Here is a 20,702-nt window from a genome sequence, read left to right as displayed (position 1 = left end):
AAATATAGCTAAATGTGGTCATGTTCAGAGTCAAGAACACTCAAGGCAGAATCCTTCCAGAAGCAGGAAGAAAGGTACCCTTTTGCCAGAAGCTTTTCTTTTTAAAAAAAGAGTAATTTGGGAAAGCTGACCCTTTAGCAACCAATGTCCCAACTAGACAGAGCAAAAGAAGAGCTTAGCAGCACACTTTTAATTGGAAACCAGCAGTTAGGTTAAAAAACAGAAAACTGTCTCACAGCATCAAATCTTTGTAAGGTATGTCCATCACAAAATGGAGCAATTTTTGCACACCTATCCTCCTAATTTGCTAGGCCTGCACCCTACCCATTTCTGTATGCTGGTTCAGAGAGGATAACTGCCTGGTACTGTTCCTGCAAATGAACAATCAGTCATCAGCGCAGGCAGTAGAAGTTTGTATAGCAAAGCTAAAGGCTTGGAGATGATATATATCTATCAGTCATGCCGAACCACAAAATGAATAATTTTACTGAAGGAAAGCAGAAAGGTATCTTTCAAAAGTCCACTGATCTTTAATTATAGATTAGGGAAGAAATCATGTTTCTCTGCAGAAAAGCAAGTGACCTTCCTCACCAAAAGCGAAATTGTAGTGTGTGATGGACTGCTTCAAAAATGGCTGCCTTGGAGAGAGCAACTGACACAGACTATGCACCCTGGCGAAGGTAATGCAGTAGCAATTTATATCTCTACATTAACCAGTGTCACACAATTCAAACCCTACTGTGCCAGATCTGAGACTAGGTGTCAAGAGAAACGAGATACCTATCTCAAGGAGGCTCATTAACTTGGGAATAAGAAAACATCTAACAATCTCATGGGTTGAGGTACTACCACTTCACTTAGCCATCACAAGCAAGTGCTCATTTATTGCTGTTTTAATCAATGGAGTTGAAAGTGTTTCACTAGTTTTAGCTGCGGAGCCTCAGCTGCAAGGCCCAGAGATCACCTCCAACTAAAGAGGGCTCTAATTGCTGCAAGTCACTGCTGCTCTGGTGACTTCATCAGGGGATGCATGCGGGAGTCATCCCATCTTGGGCAAGCTCACCCTCACACACAAGAGGGGACTGTATCCTGGCTCATCCTCAGCTCTTGGATGTCCAAGTCCTGCTTAGGGATGCCTCAGACAAGAGAAACCCCAGAGGAAGGGAGCCAGCTGTGTTCTGGAGCCACCTGTCACCAGCCCTTTCTGCAGAATGGCTGTGGGGCTTTTAATAGGTGCCCAAGATGGACCTTTGCTTGGCAGGGACAGAAGTGCACCAGCTAAACTGGTCAGGTTTGGTCTCTTATTTTGTAGGTATGTCAGTTCCCTTGGTAGATACAGGGAGGCATCCCTCTGACCTCCAATGGTTTTGCTCAGGTCAAATGAGCAATACTATTTCCATTTGTACCCCTCAGCAGCAGGAGAAACACTAGACCTGAATCACCACTTTAAACAAAATAAGAAAATAATTACAAAGATGATGAAAATCCTCTGTACGAAAAAAAAAAAGTCTCCATAAGTTATCACAATTAAAATATCATTACAGCATGCACTCATAGCTGGGCTGCAACATGAACCTCAAGGCTGTCAGTGTACACCCACACAAGTAACACACACACATCTCCCAGACAACTCAGTTCAGAAACTGCACATAACCACACCTCAGGTTTCCTAAAGAAAAATTGATTGTTCCTTTCTCTCCTCATCTGAAAGTGAGGAAAATCTACAGGGATGTTTAAATAGCTGCTGTTCTCTGCAGTCTAAAGTGCAGAGGAAGAGGCACAAAGAAACAAAGTTGGTCCTATTTTGCCGTATTGCAGTACACTTCTCCTCCAAATTGACTTTTTTTATCCATCCTGCCTGGCACCCTGCAAGCTCTCCCCATTCCATGTCACATAGATGCACTGAGTCAGAGGCTGTGCGGCTTTTCTATCTTCAGGTTAATATTCACCCTCTGGGTTATGGAACCAGCATGTAGGCCGATGGCTCAAACTGCAAGGATATTTCCAGCAAGGCTGCTCCAGCAGCCCTTGAAGCTGCATAGAGAGCTGCTAGTCCAAATGGCACCTTTCCACCCAGTCCCTCCACTCAGCACTGAACGAGTGCAACAACTCCCCACAAATGACCATCTTTAGCCTGATAGCATCTTAACAGATGAAAGCTCATACAAATACTGCATCACCCATCAGATATGCCTTTAACAGATTACTCCTATGATAATAAAGAGCAATACGCCAGAACCAGTTCCCCAAATGACTAATAAATTTTGGAGGGAAGCAGCAAGTGGGAAAAGCATATATAGAACATTCATCCCCATCCTCTGTTTTCTTGCACATTCATTCACCCCTTCAACCTCTTCCCAGAGCACTGTTTTAACCTGTGTGAAGCAACAAGTTTTAAACCAAAAGGGGAAGGAACTCCCTCAACTTCTTTTAGTTGATAATGCCACCCTTCACTGCACACTTCCTTCTCACCAGGCAAATGACAGTCATCATCCCTCTCAAAGCCCCTGGTTAATATCAGGTTAACAACAAGAATTCTCTTTGCAGTAAACCAATCACCTCCACCCAAGTGCTTCAACCCCTTGAGGTGAAGCTTGAGTACAAATATCAGCGGCAACAGAGGAAAAATGATTTTCCTCAGGGACCACAGCCAGTGACTGGTGCAGGCCAACCTGGCCCTCATTCCTCCTGTTTCCCCCTACACTCCTTCCAAATACACCTTGCATCCCTCATTGTCTTCTCAGTCCTGCTACTGGAAGATGACAACTCTACCCCCAAGCCTCTCATGACCTAGCAGGGCCCCTGTCTCCTTGTGGTAGGGGGCTGTAATAGCTCAGCCCCTGCCTCTTTCACAGCCTAAAAGGGAGCCAGTACTCAGGAACAAGGAAATACAAACATCATTTGCAGACAGATGGAGGGACGTTTTGGTAAGACTGTTTTTTCCTCTGATTCTTGACCTCCCAAGCACTGTACCTACTAGCAGGTGGCAAAATCTGGAGGAATGGCATAGTAATCTGCAGAGCAAAGTAAGATTAGTGCCTTAACAGAGCAAGAGAAGCAGTAAAATAATTGCCTGTAGGCTCTTAAATCAAATATTCTTGCTTCTTTCTGCAAGCTACCACAGCTGCATGGCCCCAGCCAAATGTTTTGAAGGACACAATCACTGATGCTCACAAGACAGCAGCAATGTCTTGCAGAGCCCTTGAGAAGTGATTAACACCTCCTTTCCATCTCAGCTCAAAGGGAGAACTGCAAGGCAGGAAACAGCTTCATAAAACACCTACCTCCAGGTCTACTTAAGTGCTTCATCTGAAAGGCCTTACAAATCTCCAACCCAAAGTGTTTATCTTAATTAACTGCTTCATTCACCATCAGATACAAAAGGTTTGAACGCACTTTTTTTTTTAAGAAAAATATTGCCCTATAATTAAAATCCAATAACAGCATTCTCTGCCTGGCAATGCCCACTTTAAACTCCTATTTTTATGCTTTTTTGAGCCAGTGAGGCAATTTTACATTACTCACATCTTAAGGAATAAACTTTTCTAAAGAAGAGTTTAATCAAATAATTAAATAATTAATCATCAGTGGTGTACATGAGATTTTACAAGGAGGAATCCAATAAGCTATGGATTGTCAGTAAATTCTTACCTATTTTAACTAAATTCTTACCTGTTCTAAGGGTCTGTAACTCCCGTCCTAAGACACATGACAGATCTTAAGATCATTCGTGTCTGGACCCCCAAACTGCAACCTAGACATTTGAAAAACTGCACAGAAACTATTATGTTGTGGTTCTGTTGGAGGGGAAAAGGGAGTGTTATTTTTCTCCTGGACAGAGAAGGCACCACAGCCCCACAAGTCAGTGACTCTTCAAGCACAAAATCGTAGAATAGTTAGGGTTGGAAAGGACCCTAAGATCATCCAGTTCCAACCCCCCTGCCATGGGCAGGGACACTTCACACTAGACCATGTCACCCTAGGCTTTGTCCAACCCAGCTTTGAACACTGCCAGGGATGGAGCATTCACAACTTGCTTGGGCAACTTGCTCCAGTACCTCACCACCCTCACAGTAAAGAACTTCTTCCTTATATTGAACCTGAACTTCCCCTGTTTTAGCTTGAACCCATTACCCCTTGTCCTGTCACTACACTCCCTGATGAAGAGTCCCTCTCCAGCATCCTTGTAGGCCCCCTTCAGATACTGGAAGGCTGCTATGAGGTCTCCACGCAGCTTCTCTTCTCCAGGCTGAACAGCCCCAACTTTCTCAGCCTGTCTTCATATGAGAGGTGCTCCAGCCCCCTGATCATCCTCGTGTCCCTCCTCTGGACTTGCTCCAACACCTCCATGTCCTTTTTATGTTGAGGACACCAGAACTGTACGCAGCACTCCAAGTGAGGTGTCACGAGAGCAGAGCAGAGGGGCAGGATCACCTCCTTCAACCTGCTCATCACGCTCCTTTTGATGTAGCCCAGGATACAGCTGGTTTCTGGGCTGTGAGCGCACACTGAAGCCGGCTCATGTTCAGTTTCCCATCAACCAGCACCCCCAACTCCTTCTCCCCAGGGCTGCTCTGAATCACTTCTCCATCCAACCTGTAGCTGTGCCTGGAATTGCCCCGACCCAGGTGTAGGACCTTGCACTTAGCTTTCATGAGGTTCTTAACAATTCCACAACAGTTTGTTCCTCTTCTGAGACTGATAGGCACTGTACATTTGAGACCAAGGACAGACAGAAATGGTTGTTCCACCCTCCCTAATTTTGAAATATTCCTTTAAATTCCAAGTTAATGCCCACTTAAACTTGAAAAATGTCATGCTCTCATGAATAAATCTTCCAGGCAAGACCTTCCATCAGATCGTATTTGGCAGAAGAGGCACTTTCATCCCTAACTCATGACATGAAAGCACAGAAGACAAGGGGATAAAGAAGATTGCTTAGCGCTTTAGTCCCAGAAGAAAAGCGCAAAAAGTGCGCAGAGAGCATCTGCAATAGAGCACTCACTGAAGGGCAGCTCTTAATTAAACACATGGACAAACTCTCATCTCCTCTCTAGTAATAACATTGATCACTGAGCTTTTGTGCTTAGAGAACAGAAGCAGCTGAAAATCACAACTTTTATGTGCTGAGAGAGATGGAGTTGGATTTGGCCCTATACAGTGTAGGTATTCCCAACTGTCCAAACCTCAACAATGAGCAGGGACATCTTCAACTAGATCAGGTTGCCCAGAACCACATCCAGCCTGGCCTTGAATGTCTCCAGGGATGGCGCATCCACCACCTCTCTGGGCAACCTGTGCCAGTGTTTCACCACCCTCCCTCTAAAGAATTTCTTCCTCGTATCCCATCTGAATCTCCCCTCTTTTAGTTTAAAACCATCACTCCTTGTCCTGTCACAACAGGCTCTGCAAAAAAGTCTCTCCTCATCTTTCTTATAGGTCCCTTTTAAGAACTGAAAGTCCTCAATAAGGTCACCCCAGAGCCCTCTCTTCTCCAGGCTGAACAACCCCAACTCTCTCAGCCTTTCCTCATAGGAGCCCCCGATCATTTTTTGTAGCACTCCTCTGGACCCTCTCAATGGGTCCATGTCTTTCCTGTACTGATGACTGGAGATCTGGATGCAGTACTCCAGGTGGGGTCTCGCAGGAGCAGAGTAGAGGGGCAGAATCACCTCCCTTGACCTACTGGCCATGTTCCTTTGGATGCAGCCAAAGATACAATTGGCACACATTGCTGGCTCATACCCAATCTTTCATACACCAGTACCCCCAAGTCCTTCTCCTCTGAGGTACTCTCAATCCCTTCATCCCCAACCTGTATTGATACCGAGGGCTGCGCCAACCCAGGTGCAGGACCCTGCACTTGGCCCTGTTGAACCTCATGAGCTTCACATGGGCCCACCTCTCCAGCTTGTCCAATGATGAATTCTTCTAATTAAGAACCCTGTGCAAATGGCATGTGTCTCACCCGAGGGATTTTGTCTAAACCAGGAACCCAGTTCAAGGATAAAATTCAGTTGCATAGGTAGGTAAGAACTAAACACAGAGACACTTTTCCTTCTGCTGGGCAGGAGCCAATGAACCGTCCCTGGACAACTCATTACCGTTTGCCTCATTCAAGCCACTCATGACAAGTGCCTATAGCACTGCAATATGTCACACTTGCAAACAGAGACCTGAGCACTCTCAATGCTGCATTCCAAAGACACCCCAAAAAGAGAAGTGCCATCCTTGGGGGCAAAGCATGCTGGCACTGTGCATCAACAGTGTATATTCACCTTGCTCTTCCTTAATGCATCTCCCCTGCCTGCAAGAGCCATGACTATTTGCACATGCACTGAAGCTCTAGGAAAGGGGACATCAGTCAAATGCCCAGTGGGAAACACATTCAAAGAGAAAGTAAATGGAGCCTGAGCAATCAGCGTAAATCAAGGCTTTAACCTTCCCAAGCTTCCCTCAGACTGTTGATCTGTAAAAGAAGATGCTTAAGCACTTACCACATTTCCAAAGAGTCAAGTGCACCAGACATGTCAATGCAAAAAATGTTTATTACTAAAAGTACCAATTGAAGTGTCTCAATCATACTGTCTCTGGACTGTTCTCCTGTAAAAACCATTGGGCAGAGCAGATGCTATTACAAATCTGTTTAACACAAAAATACAGACTCACTTTCAGCCTGTACATCTTTAGTAAATAGATCCTTGGCTTGGTGCAGTGTCTAAGTCCTAACTAATCTGACCCTAGAAACTAAGTCCTAACTATAGCAGCCAGTACCCCAGTTTCAGGTGCATAAAACAGCAGTTTCTGTTTATTAACCAGCAGAAAGAAATCTGGCTGCCTAGCAGGTGAATCAGATGGGAGCAGCCCCTTTCCCATGCAGCAAAGAAAACATTCAAGGAAAACCATCCTCTATCCGCTGCTCTGTTGGTAACACCATTAGGCCATGACATACAGCCAGGCCATTTAACGTAATAGGAAAAATTCTACCAATGGCATTTCCCTTGCCTGAATGGGAGGAAGGCTGTTAAATTATCTCTGAAGGAGCAGATAGGCCCCTCTAACAGCAGTCTTCCCAAATCACACATCTTCAAAGGAGGAGCTGTGGACAAGCTCCTTCTTCAGCAAGGAGCAGCCACCTCCAGCCCAGTGGCATTGAATCCTACTCCATAATCCCTGCATCCTTAGATAATCTTTCCTTCTGTTTTCAGACCTTGTCTATTCAATGTCTCAATACAGACTAAAACCACAGTGTTGTGCATCCTGCATATTATATTGTCAAACTATTTAATGGGATGACAGAAGGAAGAGCTATTGGATGATTTCTGCACCTCCCCAAATAAACAAGAGGCTCCAAGAGATAGTGTGGGCCATTACTACAGGAGGCAGGCAGCATCTACAGGAAGGCTGCTGGGATGATACATTTATTTTAACACCTCCACTTTCTGTCACTGACGCAAACACCACCATATGTGTAAAAAGGAAAAAAAAAAAAAAAAACCCAAAAAAACCCAACCTCAAAACAACAGAAATCCACAGCCAGCTACAGCCCTTCTTCTTTACTAATAAACTCAAATAGCTGAAGTGACAAAGTAAGAAAGACAATAGTAAGAATCTACACTTCAACAAACAAGCAAACATTTTAAATGTATTTTAATGTTACTCCACTTGCCCTACACTAGAAGCATAAACTAAAGACAACAGTCCTTGCACCCCATCCTTCTTTATATGCCTTTCCCATCTGTGGGGAACACCAAGAAACCCCTTCCAAGTTCACATAAGCTAGTTCAGCAAACCAAGGAGAACACTGCCGACCACCTTCACACTCTCAGAAAGGCATCAAAGCAATTTAATTAAAAGCTAAGAGAAATTTTTTTAAAACTAACAGGTTTTTGAGCAATGTGCAATGACAAGTTCTTCTAGGTCAACACTACTAAAGCGCAGTATAAATACCATTCTCCTTGCTAGACTTGGTGTCTGTCTGGAGGACAGATAGCTGAGCTTCCCTCTAAATGACACTGAAGACATTCCCATGCAGGTTTTTTTTACACATGCTTTGGTAATGCTAGAGGTACTGAACTGGCAGGACAATTGCAAACACTCATCTGGAAGCACAGCCTATGGGGAGCCTGAGTGGCCCTACCAGACAGGAGAGGATTTTCCACTCACCCTTCTCAGGAGCAAAGGCATTTACTCTAGATCATCAAGGAGTTCAGTCTATTTTGGCCATTTTTTCCTCTCAAGTAACTCCAAAGACCCCATTTCTGCTTACAGTGCAGAGCCATTCTGAAGAACCAATTCTGTCCTGGTCCCATAGTGCTGTATGGAAACATTCAAGAAATAATAGCAAGTCTGCATCCACATTCCTATTTGAAGGTAAATTAGTATAACCAGCTGAATTCACTTTTGTAAAACTCTGCTTCTACAAAAGTAGGTGCTGCTGTTTGTGCTTGCTTTTGACTATTAATAACTAGTGGCAAAAAGGCCATATGCTCAGTCAGACAGTATTGCCCCATACAACTTGTGCCACCAGACAGGCATATAAGTGTTTCAGCATGCAGGTACTGATGTTGCTGTTATTTATCTGCTTAAAGAACTTGGTAGCAAGACGAAAAATGTTTGTCACACTACAGATACCAGGAGTGTATTCCCAAATGAAACCACTCTTTCTTCTGCAGACAGAATGATGAAAATGCCTACAGTGTATTTTTTTCCCCAGAAGAGCAAATCACACAGGCTACTATTGGTCTGAGCACAGAACTAGAATCCAGACCCCGGTTACAGATGTCGCTCAGCATTGAAAACAACATAACACAGGGAACCTCACTCCACTCTGATTAAGAATTTAACTCTCTGAAGGCAGAATTAAGACTGAAGAAGCAGCAGCAGCCCAAGGACCCCCACTGCTGGTTGCCACCATAGCCCACGAAAGGAGTGTTTAAACACCATTCAGTATTAGCTCTGAGGTGGGAGAGGCTGAAGTCCAGCTCCCAGAGCTCCGCAAACAGCCCGAGGTTTATTCCAGTTCAGCCTGGATGGGCAGCTCATCATGACAAGAAGTCATGCTGTTAAGCAGTAACAGGTTTAATGATTAACATTTGCACATAGAGGAATCATTTGGAAGCTTTTTACAACCCATCTCCCCACTCCCGCTCCCAGCAGCTTAGACTCAAATGCTGCTTCTTCGCCCAAAGGAACATGCAGAAAGAAATGCACAGTAAAACCTTGTTGGCACCTGGGGCAATTGAGGGAGGGGCGAATGTCCCAACACACACCCCCCAGCCACAAGCCAAATTTATTCCCCCCAAGCTGTCCCAGCCCCCTCAGGTTACAGTAAGTATCAAAGTGGGTTTAGGTGACCAACCCATTGCTGACCACAGAACTTACAAGGGGTGGGGAGGTGGTCCAATTTAATTACTAAGGCAAAGTGTAAAACCCTAACAAGAATGAGGTATGGCCAGTTACAACAGCAGCTACCATGAGACAAACTGACTTTTAATTGTCTCTAGGTAGTAGCTGGAATCCAGTACCAAGTTCTTTGAATTCATGCTGGTCCACAGTTAATACCCAAGCTATCTTGGCTTCCCTAGTTAATAATCGGAAGTTAGCAGATCTCCATAATGAACATACATTCCCCCCACCCTTTCTTTTCTTCCTTTCAGCAGAGATTGAGCTTAATCTCAGCTCTACAGAGAGTGTCTTTTCTGTTCACATTCTGCCTTGCACAGAAAAGCTTCCAGTCTGGATACCCAAATACCCCTACAAAGAGGGATCTGCAGACAATCAGGAGGGACCCAGCAGCACAAGCTGGTTGCAAGACTGGGCTAGGAGCAAGACTTTCTGAGATCTCAGGCTGCGTGACTTTGATATGCAAACTGCTTGGAATATGATGGCAAGGCAACTCCTAACTCCAGGCAGGCTTGGGGCAGCTCCTAACAGTTTGTTATTCAACAAGTCTCCCAGCTTCTTTCTCCCAACCCCAAAGAGCCACAAAACAAAGCTCTCACATACAGAGAGTCAGCTACAGAGATGCACATCCAGTTGTGAGCCAGGCTATGCACTCTCTCAGCATACAGAGATACAGCCAGCTGACTCTCAAAGGGCTTTAACTGGAAGGCAATGACCAAAATGCATCTCAATTTACCCCCATCAGATATGGGACAGTGATAGGGGAATTTATCTTGGGAAGAAAAATACTGAACCAATAACTTAAAGCAAATCCTGATCTCAAAAGAAGTACTTTCCATTCAAATTCAAGAAGCACTCAGGTAGCCCCCTTGATTCACAGGTACAAAGAGCATCAAAGGTCAGACTGGTACCAACCACAAAGGGCAGAGCTGCACAATTAACAGCTGAACAGCAGCAGAAAGAAGAATGTAGGAAATACCCTACCTTTCACATTAGCCCTGCCAAGCACAGTCATTTGTATCACCCCACTATGTTTCCCTTCAACCGCAGCACATCTTTCCTGAAGGTGAGGGTTTGGGCCCAAGAAAAATAATGAATCAAAAATGCACAGTTAATAATAATTTTTAATAATGCTGTAAGCTGAGGGATGCAAGCAGATCAGCACATTTTTCCTACTACGGAATGTGACTCAGTCTGCATCCGGCACTAGAAGGACAGTGTTTACTTTCACTGTAAGCCACCTCCTCATGGCTCACCTAACACATAGCATGAGATTTGTGCCTGTTCAAGAACCTGATCTCAGCCAGGAGTCCGGCCACTGACTTAAAACCCTTTCATGCTCAGCCAAAGGGAGGTTTTGATAGGTGCTTGGGCAGCCTCTGCAAAGCTAGACCTCACTTGGCCTCATCATTGCCTGACCCAATGGATCCACAGCTAATCCTGAAAGAACACTGATTTCCCAGCCCTTCCCAAGATTTCTCTGGGGTTGCCCAGCCAGTGTGGTCCAGTTTTCCCAGCACAGAGTGGAAACACTCCAGCTAGCAGGCACGGCACAGCAATCAGGCATTCCAGGGCACAGCACAGCCAGACTTAGACCACCCAAATGCAGAGAGGATGCAAACAGATTCCAAGTTTGCTCAGATTTGCTCCAACACATTTTTGGAAAGGGTTACCTCATTGCAGAGCATCCATCCTTCTGCTGCCAACCCAACCTCAGTATAAACACCACATTGCACTACAAGCAATGGGAGAAACATGACTGTGCTCACCCCAGCCTGCATCTGGTACTGTCAGGGGAACCTGTTCTGCTGTTCCTGAACACAAAACCAAGAGCCTTAACATTAGAGAAGCAAGCATAGCACCATCAGGAATGTGGCAACTCAGCATCCCTGTGCGAGGGACAGACTTGTGCTCTACCTGTTTGTCACTGCCCCTATCAACCCACCCAGAGATTCCTTTGAGAGGCTGTGCCCTATCTTTGGGTGCAAAACAGGTACTTCGGCCAAACTGAGACATCTCAGAAGGTTCAGTAACACATACAACCTACTCCATCAGCAGCCTGGTGTAGCTGGTAATGCCTCACACAACCAGATCAAAAAAAAATCTCCCAGAAAGGTATAAAGAAAACAAACAAACAAAGGCACACATGCATATTATAGCACTTGGGAAATACAGCATGATTACATCACTAAGCACCACGAGTCTGCAGTGAGCAGACTTGAAACACTCACATTTCCTAACTCTGACACTTTGGGAAACTACGTAAGTAGCACAGAATTTTTTAAACTTCTCTGTGTGGATGTGATGGCTCCCATTTGCACTGCCACTGCATCCCCATTCCCATGCTCAGAGACTAACTCACCAGTTACCCAAAGAGCTGCACTGCTTTTTGCAGCTCTTACGTGCTCTTCCTCATTTGTTAGGCTTTTTACTGCATACTTAATACCAAAAGGCACAAAGGTACATCATGGCTCTACTGAGCATGACACTCTCTGGCACCGAATACTTCATTCAGGGCACTCAGCATGCAAGCAGATGGAAAGCATCAGGGTTTTCTAATTTTGTCCTTCAGGAAGACTTTTTCAGAGAACCTCTGAAGGCACCTTCACTGGGCAGGAGCACTTTTGCAGCCAAGCCGTGGCTGTTTCAGGATTCAGCTTATTCAAAATAAAAATGCAAGAAAAATACTGCTTTCTTTTTCCCCTCCCAGGCTCATCAAATGGCTGATGCAGGTTTCAGCACAGTTGCTTTCTCTCTTCACTGCTACTTTAAAACAAAGCCTCTTCCCAACTACCATGTTTCAGCTTACAGGAGTTGAAAAATCTGGGAAGCAGGAGAAAGAAAACGAAAGGTTAAAGTAGATAATTTTCTTCAGCTTTAGCCAAATGTCATCAGTACCCATGCTATAATAGAGTCTGCTCCATCATGGCAGAACAACCAACCAAGCACCATTTGACCAGCCAAAACAGCTTCCCTGCCCAGGGGGAGCCCCACGTGGCCACTTTCTGTCACATCCCAGGGCAGCAGGAGGCTTAGACACCAACAGTGCTGTGGGACCTGCATTGCCACCGCAGAAGTTGAGTCTCTGCAAGGGACGATGCCCCTGAAATAGCTGAAAGAAATGAGCTCCAAAGAGAGCATGCAGCTGCCTATCAAAAAATCTCCATTTTAGACTTTGGGGAAACTGAGGCACGGCAGCCTTTGAAGAGGATGAGCTTGCAGCTCAGTGAGTAAGCCAGCTTGGCTCCCAGGCCAAGGGAGCCTCACTTTAGTTATGTTTTTATCTTAATACGGTAGTACGGGATGTATTGTGGATCATGGTCTCTTGTACGAGGCACTGTACAGACAGAACAGTGGTGACAACTGACATGACGAGCCCCAAAGAGCCTACAACCCTACTACAGGAGCTAACAGATAGGGCTGGAGGAGCACAAGGGAGCAGCATATGCCAATGAAACAGGAAAGAGAGAAGAAGGTCCTGGGAGTGCCACTGAGATGCAATGGGATAGGACCAACGATCTGGCACCATGTGGCGAGCCAAGGCACAGCAAGAGATCCAACCCGGTCACGCTCTGCCCCGGGGCTTTCCCTGAAGAAGGGAGATGATGTATGGCACAGGTGAGCCAGGGTCCCCACCTGACCCACGTGCTTCATCCCCAGCAGGTTTGCCTGTTTATTTCACTGCCTTTGTGCTAGGCTGCATGTTCTTCTAACGGGAATATTTAAGTCATTTTTCAGCACTCCAACACAGCAGTCCCAGCTCGGTGCCACTGAAACAAAATCGCATCTTCTCTCCTTGCCTTTCAAATGACTCCTGACCTGCCCACCAGCTCCTGGGCCAAGTTTCAACCACAGCAAACAGCGACCCGAGATGTCTGACAAAGGCTTCTGTTTCCTGCAAACACTGCTAAATTTTTAGCCTTGAAATCTCAGGGCAGTTTTGTTTATGCAAAGACAAATCTAACTGGGGAAGCAGCTGCACACTGAAAGAACGCTTCAGCTTGCTAAAATGTGCAGCTGCTTCACCCACTTATTTAATGGGAACAAAATGGTAAAAACAAAGAAGCCATCTTCAGGAGCACTGTGCTCTCACCCCTGCACACCTCTCCACACCATCCCGGGCTGCCCAGCCCACCGTGCTGCCCAAGCCCCAGCTACCTCACTGCAGCTACCTTGTCACTGTGATTAACAGTTAAGGCCAGAGCTGCCAACTGGATTATATTATCATCATTATTGTGAATCATTTCTTTTACTTTTATTTTACTTTTTAATACACCACATGGGCCACCAGCACAAATTAAATATAAAATAGTTTTCTGCCATTTAAGCAAACAGCATTCGTTCCCACATTTTTAAAACATAAACACTGTAAATAAAATATTAAGCTGTCAAACTGCCACTGAATCTTCCTCCTGCAGTAATACCTCTGGAGAAATAGTTAGCAAGTCATCCTTTCCCAGGGAGCTGGCACAGGCCTCTCATCTGCCATAACAGAGATCCACAGAGATCCAACAAAATCAGTGTTGCAGGTGTCTGGTCACAGCAGGAACAGCTGCCATAAAACCCCAACTATTAAGGGCGCTCGCCGCCCAACACACAACACACAACCACCCAGCATTAAGAGCAGAAAGAAACCTATATAGCCACATTCCTGATTTTCACCCCAAAAGGCAGGAGACTCAAGAGTGAGCCACCTAGTAAGAGTCAAACAGTAAGGAGGCTGCTGAAGTGAGCTGGGGCATCTCATTAAATACTAGGCCTTCTCTTTCCACAGCACAGCAGGACATGAAATCAAACCTGCACTTCACAAACTCAACAATATGCCAATGCAAGGCACTAGTGCTCTTCCCCCTCTTTTTATTATTATTTAGGATCTCCAAGGCTGCAAGACCTGCGTCCGGGCAGGCACACATGCAGGAGTCCTGGGGGATACAAGTTCCTGAAAAGTGGTATATCGACCCATGATAAGCAGCTTATCCCGGTTGTGAGGGAAACAGCATCCCCGAAAACTGTGCACAGAGGGAATGTGATGAAGGAATAGGAATAAAATAATTCACAAACTGAACATCAGCTGTACCTGCTCCATGGGATTCAGATAGCCACAGCCAAAGGCAACAGAAAACAAATGCAGCAGAGTGCATTGTTTGGCCAAGTCTACCAGGATCTGAAGAGTATACATCAAGGTAGTCTTACACAGTGGCAAATACAAGTGTGGGTAAACTTGACAGTTTGGCTACTCAGAGAAGCAGGGAAAGCCCAGACACTGCCTATCTTGTGGATAAACAAGAGTAAGAAACAAATGATTGACATCTTCCCTCACCAACTTGCTCGATGCCTACAGACACTTCCAGTTATCAGCAGCGCATCCCAGAGGATTCTCCCACTCACTGTCTCACCACAGGCAGGTGACGCTCAGTTCAGCAGTGTTTGCAGAGCATTCAGAAAGCGTTTGCTATAAGGGAAAAGAACGTCTTGATCTCATCTCCCCAGTGCTCATTTTACACAGCTGAGCACATGGCAGAGAGTAGCCAGGAGAGCTGAGCCCAGGCAGCCTGAGCCAGTGTTACAATACAAGGTCTCTCAGCTGCCAAACAGGGTCACAGAGGAGCTATACAGGTCACACAAGTTGGCAGGACAAAGATAAGAGACAACATACTTGCTCCAAAGAGCAACTGGGCACCAGCCTAACATGATTCAGAGCATTTAATTAATGATACTCTTCTATCACCATCTTCCAGGCACATTGCTGCTTTCCTACTAGAAAAGACCAGAGCAATCAGCGAGCTGGAGCAGCCCATGGGCAGCCTCACATCCAGCTTTTGACTGGGAAATGGGAGCAAATACTCCCATCCTCAGCTCAGTCAGCCAACAGCAAAACTCTTTCAAAGCTACCTAGCAGCCACCCCTCTGACGAGCAACCTTTGCCCATGCAACAGCAATGGTCTTGCTCTCTCCAGCGGGACACAGGTATGCTGGGTGAGCTTCCCACACTGCAATCTTCAGAGGCGGGAGTCCTGGGCTCTGCCCATCAGCACCATGCTAAAGCAGACAAGCAGCACGTGATGAATGATTAAGTGCCCGTACGTAGTGGGGAAATTAAGCCAATGATGCCAATGCCCTTCCAAAAGACCTGTTGCACAGCTTCTGCCTCCAGGAAATTTCCAAGGAGCAGGAGGCAACCTCCTGCCTGGGAGGGATAGGAAAGAGCCCATGGAAGAAGTCTACCCTCCAGAAACACTCAACATACAAACCAACTGATAGAGATCCCAGGGTTCCTCCTACTTGAAATGAAACTATGCTGTGATCCAGAGAAAAAATGCTTTCCTAGAACTCGTACTAGGTACTTGCTTATGTTTCCACCCCAGGTGGAAGGGGAAGCATGCAGGGGCTCAGTATGCCACCAAGTTAGGCCTGCCCTTTACCAATTTCTGCATGTTTATTTCAGGCATCTGTAGGACCCATTTGGGGAGAGGCTACTGCAGAGAGCCCGCATGTCAAGAGTTCTAGATATAAAGCAGGGATCTGGAGAATTACTAGCACAAGCTATTTCTTGGACACAGATCTCTGACAGCCCTCCTGCCCCAACTTTAATACTCAAAGACTTCCCTTGCTGATCCAGAAGTCAGACATCCAGATCTTAAGTTTAAAGTTGTGCTAATAAACATAAGGTTAACAACGAGAAACCAGTTCCAAACTGAGACTTGCAATTGACTATAGTTTGTACCAGCGATTATTTTTATTCTTTGCATTGGGAGAGAATAATGAAGAAAACCACAAGCCCAGCAAACACTTCAATTTTTAAAAGCCATGTAATTCACCATCATTTGCCCAGGATTTGAAATGTCACAGCATAGATACAAGAGCAGAACTCTCGGACTCACTCACCCAAAAGACCAGATTTTTTTCTTTTTCCCAGACAGAAAAGCAGCCAACTTTAGAAAATTGAGAAAATATTTCCCAGAGACCCATAAGTCACATGAGTCACCCTTATTCGCAGATGATCCCAAACCTGAACTCCAACACCATCACTCATGCAGAGCAGAGGAAACCAAAAGCTGGATCAAAATGGGCAGCTTGTCTCCGTGGCTCTGCAGAAGGCCGGGGGACACAAGAAGCAGGCGGGGCATAGGCACGCCTCCTCTTACACAAGACTGCCATTATATATTAAGTCAAGTAATCCAACTTCGCAGGGAATGAACTCAGGGTTGAGGGCTCTGCACTGCAAAAGGGCAGCTGCTGCTCTGCATTTCTCCAGTGGGGCAGTTGAAACAGCACATTTTCTGTGCTGGCTGGGAGAGGGCAGTGGGCAGCCCCTCAGCCCGCACACCGTGCGCCCAGGAACCGGGGAAGGATACGTGCTGATGACCTCTTGCATGGCTATAGCCCCACAGGCTCACACGGTCAACTCAGCTCATGAGACCAACTGCTCAGACCCCAGCCAAATGCCACCCCCTGCAAGGGGTGATGTCCCCAGACCCCCACCAACCTTCTTGCCTGCCTGCAGTCACTTCCCTGCTTCTACCCAGCAGTGCAGGCAGAGGCTGTGCTGGGACAGCTTGTTATCCACCCCCCATTGCAATGAAGCCCACCAGGCTCTCCAATAGTCATGCCACTGCACAGCTACAGCAGCACACACATTGCATTTTACCAGCTTGTATCTTATGGGAACCCACCAAACCCTTGGGAAACCACTCTGCATGCATGAGGGGAAGCCCAAACACCAGAAAACCCCGTTTCCCTTCTCCATGCAAACAGATTGTGGCAGGTCAGGATGTGATATTTCCACTATGCCCCACTGTCAGGCGCATCAGGAGAGGTTCCTCCTTTGTCCCAGTCACTGCCTTCCAGGGGGACCAGGACTTAGCCAGGGGGAAGGAGGGCTCGCACACCCCGGTGACAGGGGGACAGAAGAGGCAAAGGATGCACATCTTTCCCCAAAAAGGGATTTCAGGAATGGATCAGAGGTGGGATGCTTTACATCGTTCTGGAAGCAGGACCAGCTTTGGAGCTGCTGTTGCACAGTGCTATAGCTTGTAATGAAAGGCTTTGTGGTTAGCCATGAGCGCATACCGCCTCTCCCCAACAGCGGCACATAACAATGTGCGGCACTGCCACAGCATCCTCCTCCCGATGGTTTTAAGATACTTAGCAGACGGTATGGATTCATGTAACCTCACAAGCCCTCTGAGAGGGAGTAAAGTAAATGGCATTAAAAAAAAAAAAAGGGATAGGATAAGCAGGGGAATGGAGAAATAAAACTGCCAGAGCAGCATGTTCAAGCACGCATAAGAAATCAAGGGCTCAGGGGCAGCTTCCCCCGCTGCTAAGGTGGAATCCAACAGTCAGCAGTGCTCCAAATCCTCTGTTTGTTCAACTCGGCTCTGGCCAGCCCAAAACATTTCCCAGCACACCCAAAAGGCTATGGCAGTAACATACACAGCACCCACACAGAGCCCCTAGTCCGGGAGGCACGGTAGTCGTTTCCACAGCCCTGCTCTGTAGAGGGACTCCCAGCAGAGCAGCCAGAACTGCTGGCAGCCCCTGGCCCTAATAAGCAGCAAATAACATCCTCGCTCTGCCCAAAAGCCTCAGTTTTGACTTCTGAGTTTCGGCAGCTGAGAGACATGGCCGAGGGTCTCAGCTGAACGTTTCCACCCTGCAGCCCAAGGGCGAGGGATGCTCTCACAGCATTTCCCAGACACTCACGAGGCTTCCCAAACACCCCCCCCCCCCCACCTGCCACCCCACTTTACAGGTGGAGAATAGAGACACACAGGCCAAAAACCCCCAGTGCCAGTCAAGGAGGAAGTGGAGAGCCCCGACACCCGGAACCCTGCTCCGACCCCAACCAGGCTGCTGCTTTTGTTCGCTTCCATGTGTGCGTAACCAGCTGATAAATGGATTTGCAGCCAAAGAGTGACACACAGTGCAGTTTCTGAACTGCTTCAGTTGGATCACTCCTGGGAATAGTGTTGCTGAGGCACTTTTGTTCCAAGGGCTGGTTTATTCTTATGAAGCTATTGCCTAGAGTTGAGAGAGCTTTACTGCTGCCGTTACACAGGCTGAAGGAGGACAAACCTCCTCCATGGGCAGAGCAGTAAGGTCCTCCTCATCCTTAAGTCAGGAGCTCGATTTTGTCTGCCTACTGAGCCCACAGACACTCAGTGAGGGCAGAGTGTGGGGCTTTCAAAGCAAATCTGAAGTAGCATATCAGGGCATAACTAGCACCCCGCGGGATAGGAAGGAACCTCAAGGGCTCCCCCCATCTCCCACCCTGCCCAGACCCTGGCCTGAGCCCGACTCGCAGGCTGCTGTCTCTGGCTTAAAACTGACCCAGTTTGTGAGCTGCGCCCCGGTCCCCATTTGGCAGCAAAGCAGAGGAGGCCAAGGCAGAGGCTGGTGCCAGCTGCACAGTGTGTGTGTGTGTGTGTGTGTGTGATGCTGCCCGCATCCCCTGTCCGATGCCCAGAGCCCAGCTGCCAGGGAAGGGCTTGCGAGAGATCACGGCTCTGATCTGGTCTGACGGGAAAACCTGCGATCATACACACATATACCCTACACGTACATATATATATAAAGTATGAACGCGAACCAAAACCCTTCCAGTCGTTTCACCCTCGCTTTTCCCCGGCCAAGGGCAGCCACGCAGCCGGAGCAGCACCGCCCGGTGAGCCGGCGGACAGGAGACAACTCGCAAATACTTTACCCACGGCGCTGCTCCTCTCCCCTGAGGTTTGCCCACCCTGCTCCCCGCTTGTCGCGGCTGCCATGGTGACAAGTACGGGTGCTGCCACAAAGGCAGAGCAGCCCGAAGCCCTGCCCGCTCCCCCCGGCCCTGCTCCCCGCCGCGGCAGGGCGGGATGCTGTGCGGCCGCGGCTCACTCACGATGAGGGGGATGGTCCTCTCCTCCCGCCGGAGCTCCAGCCTGCCGGCCGCCCTCTGCCCGCCACGGGCGCTACCGCTACCGCTGCCGGCGGACCTGCCGGCGGCCGCCGAGCGGGGCTTGTTGTCCTGCCATAAGTAGTAGAAAGTGCCCAGGATCCAGGCGACGGTCAGGATGGCGATGGCATTGGCCCTGATCCTCCTCATGCCGAGCGGCCCGGGGGAGCCTGGGAGCGCTGCCTCGACGGGCAGCGGCGGCTGCGGGAGGAAGGACGGGAGAGGCGAGAGGCGGCGGAACGGCTCTCCCCGCACCGCTCCGGCCCCGCACCGCCCAGCCGCCGCCGCCGCCGCCGGGTCCTAACGCCTCGCCCCCCCGCTCCGCCGCAGGGGGCGGAGGGCTCCGCGCCGCCTCCTCCTCCTCCCGGCCTGGCCGGCGGGGGAGCCCCCGGCCGGCAATGGGCGCCGGGGCTGCGCGCTGCCCGCCGGCCGGCTCCGGCGCCGCTGCGGATGCGCTCGGCGCTACAGCTGGAGCGGGGCGGCCCCGGGAAACCGGGTGCTCCGGCGGGCAGCACGGCTCAGCCCCACGAGGCAGCTGCTGGAACGCGGTGATACGGTGAGATACCCTCCCGCACCTCTCGCCCAGGCCCCTGCCCTCGGTGGCCCCAGCCACACAGTACTCTGTGCCATAAGGCTGGTGGCCAGGGAGCACACCCTAACACCCCACAGCACACGGGATCTAGGTGCCCACTCCACAGAGATGGGTGCATCCCCAGAAGCATCTCGCTCTGAAGCCGTAGTGGTTCACAGAAGGAAAGCTCTTGGGCTGAGAGTGGACACATAACCACCCAGAATCACACATGGCCACAAGGCCTTTGGAGCCCTTCAGGAAGGGAGGCAGTAGAGGGACAACGATGATACAATTCCACATTACAGGGCATTGCCAATGCTGTAGTGTTAAAAAGCTCATTGAATCCAGCCCTGGGGGCAGCTTAGGCAACAGACCATCCAGCTCGTGAAACCAAGTCACATTTAGGCACAGTGCAGCTGCAATGTAACCAGGGCCTAAGGGTTAGAGAGAGCAGGAGGAGGTACCAAGAAAACTCTACCAGCAAAGACACATGCTTAGAGAATGTGAGTGCCCCCAAGGAGCCTGACAAGGGGATTAGAGGATTCGAATTACTGTACGGAAAGTGGCAGCAGGGCTTCTAAATGGCTTTTTGCCTACCTTTCTCCTGGCCAAATCCCTCTAAATGTAACTACAACTTGCCCTACTAAATTGCCCTTTCAGGATTGCCTGCACACTGCTTGTTTCATGAAGCATACATAGCACAATACAAAATTCATCTGTCAGACTTGTATAGCACTCAGGACAGAGAGCTATTGCTAGGACCACCACCTCCCAGGGCTGCATCGT

At 48.1% G+C, this 20,702-nt stretch overlaps 1 protein-coding gene across 2 annotated transcripts in view; it reads right to left on the bottom strand.

Moving 5' to 3' along the window:
- Nucleotides 1–19,775, bottom strand: part of GALNT16 (polypeptide N-acetylgalactosaminyltransferase 16) — a 75,813-nt gene extending 56,038 nt beyond the window's left edge. For both annotated transcript variants that reach the window (XM_030484119.1, XM_030484120.1), the window contains exon 1: nt 19,292–19,775. In XM_030484119.1, the coding sequence (XP_030339979.1) occupies nt 19,292–19,495 (204 nt within the window). In that variant the 5' untranslated portion in view covers nt 19,496–19,775. The remainder of the gene's footprint in view (nt 1–19,291) is intronic.
- Between the last annotated feature and the right edge of the window lie 927 nt (nt 19,776–20,702).

This window comes from Strigops habroptila, chromosome 4 (assembly GCF_004027225.2).
Source record: "Strigops habroptila isolate Jane chromosome 4, bStrHab1.2.pri, whole genome shotgun sequence".
Taxonomy (NCBI): domain Eukaryota; kingdom Metazoa; phylum Chordata; class Aves; order Psittaciformes; family Psittacidae; genus Strigops; species Strigops habroptila.
The sequence above is the reverse complement of the archived record's forward strand: the minus strand, read 5'-3'. Positions and strand labels throughout refer to the sequence as shown.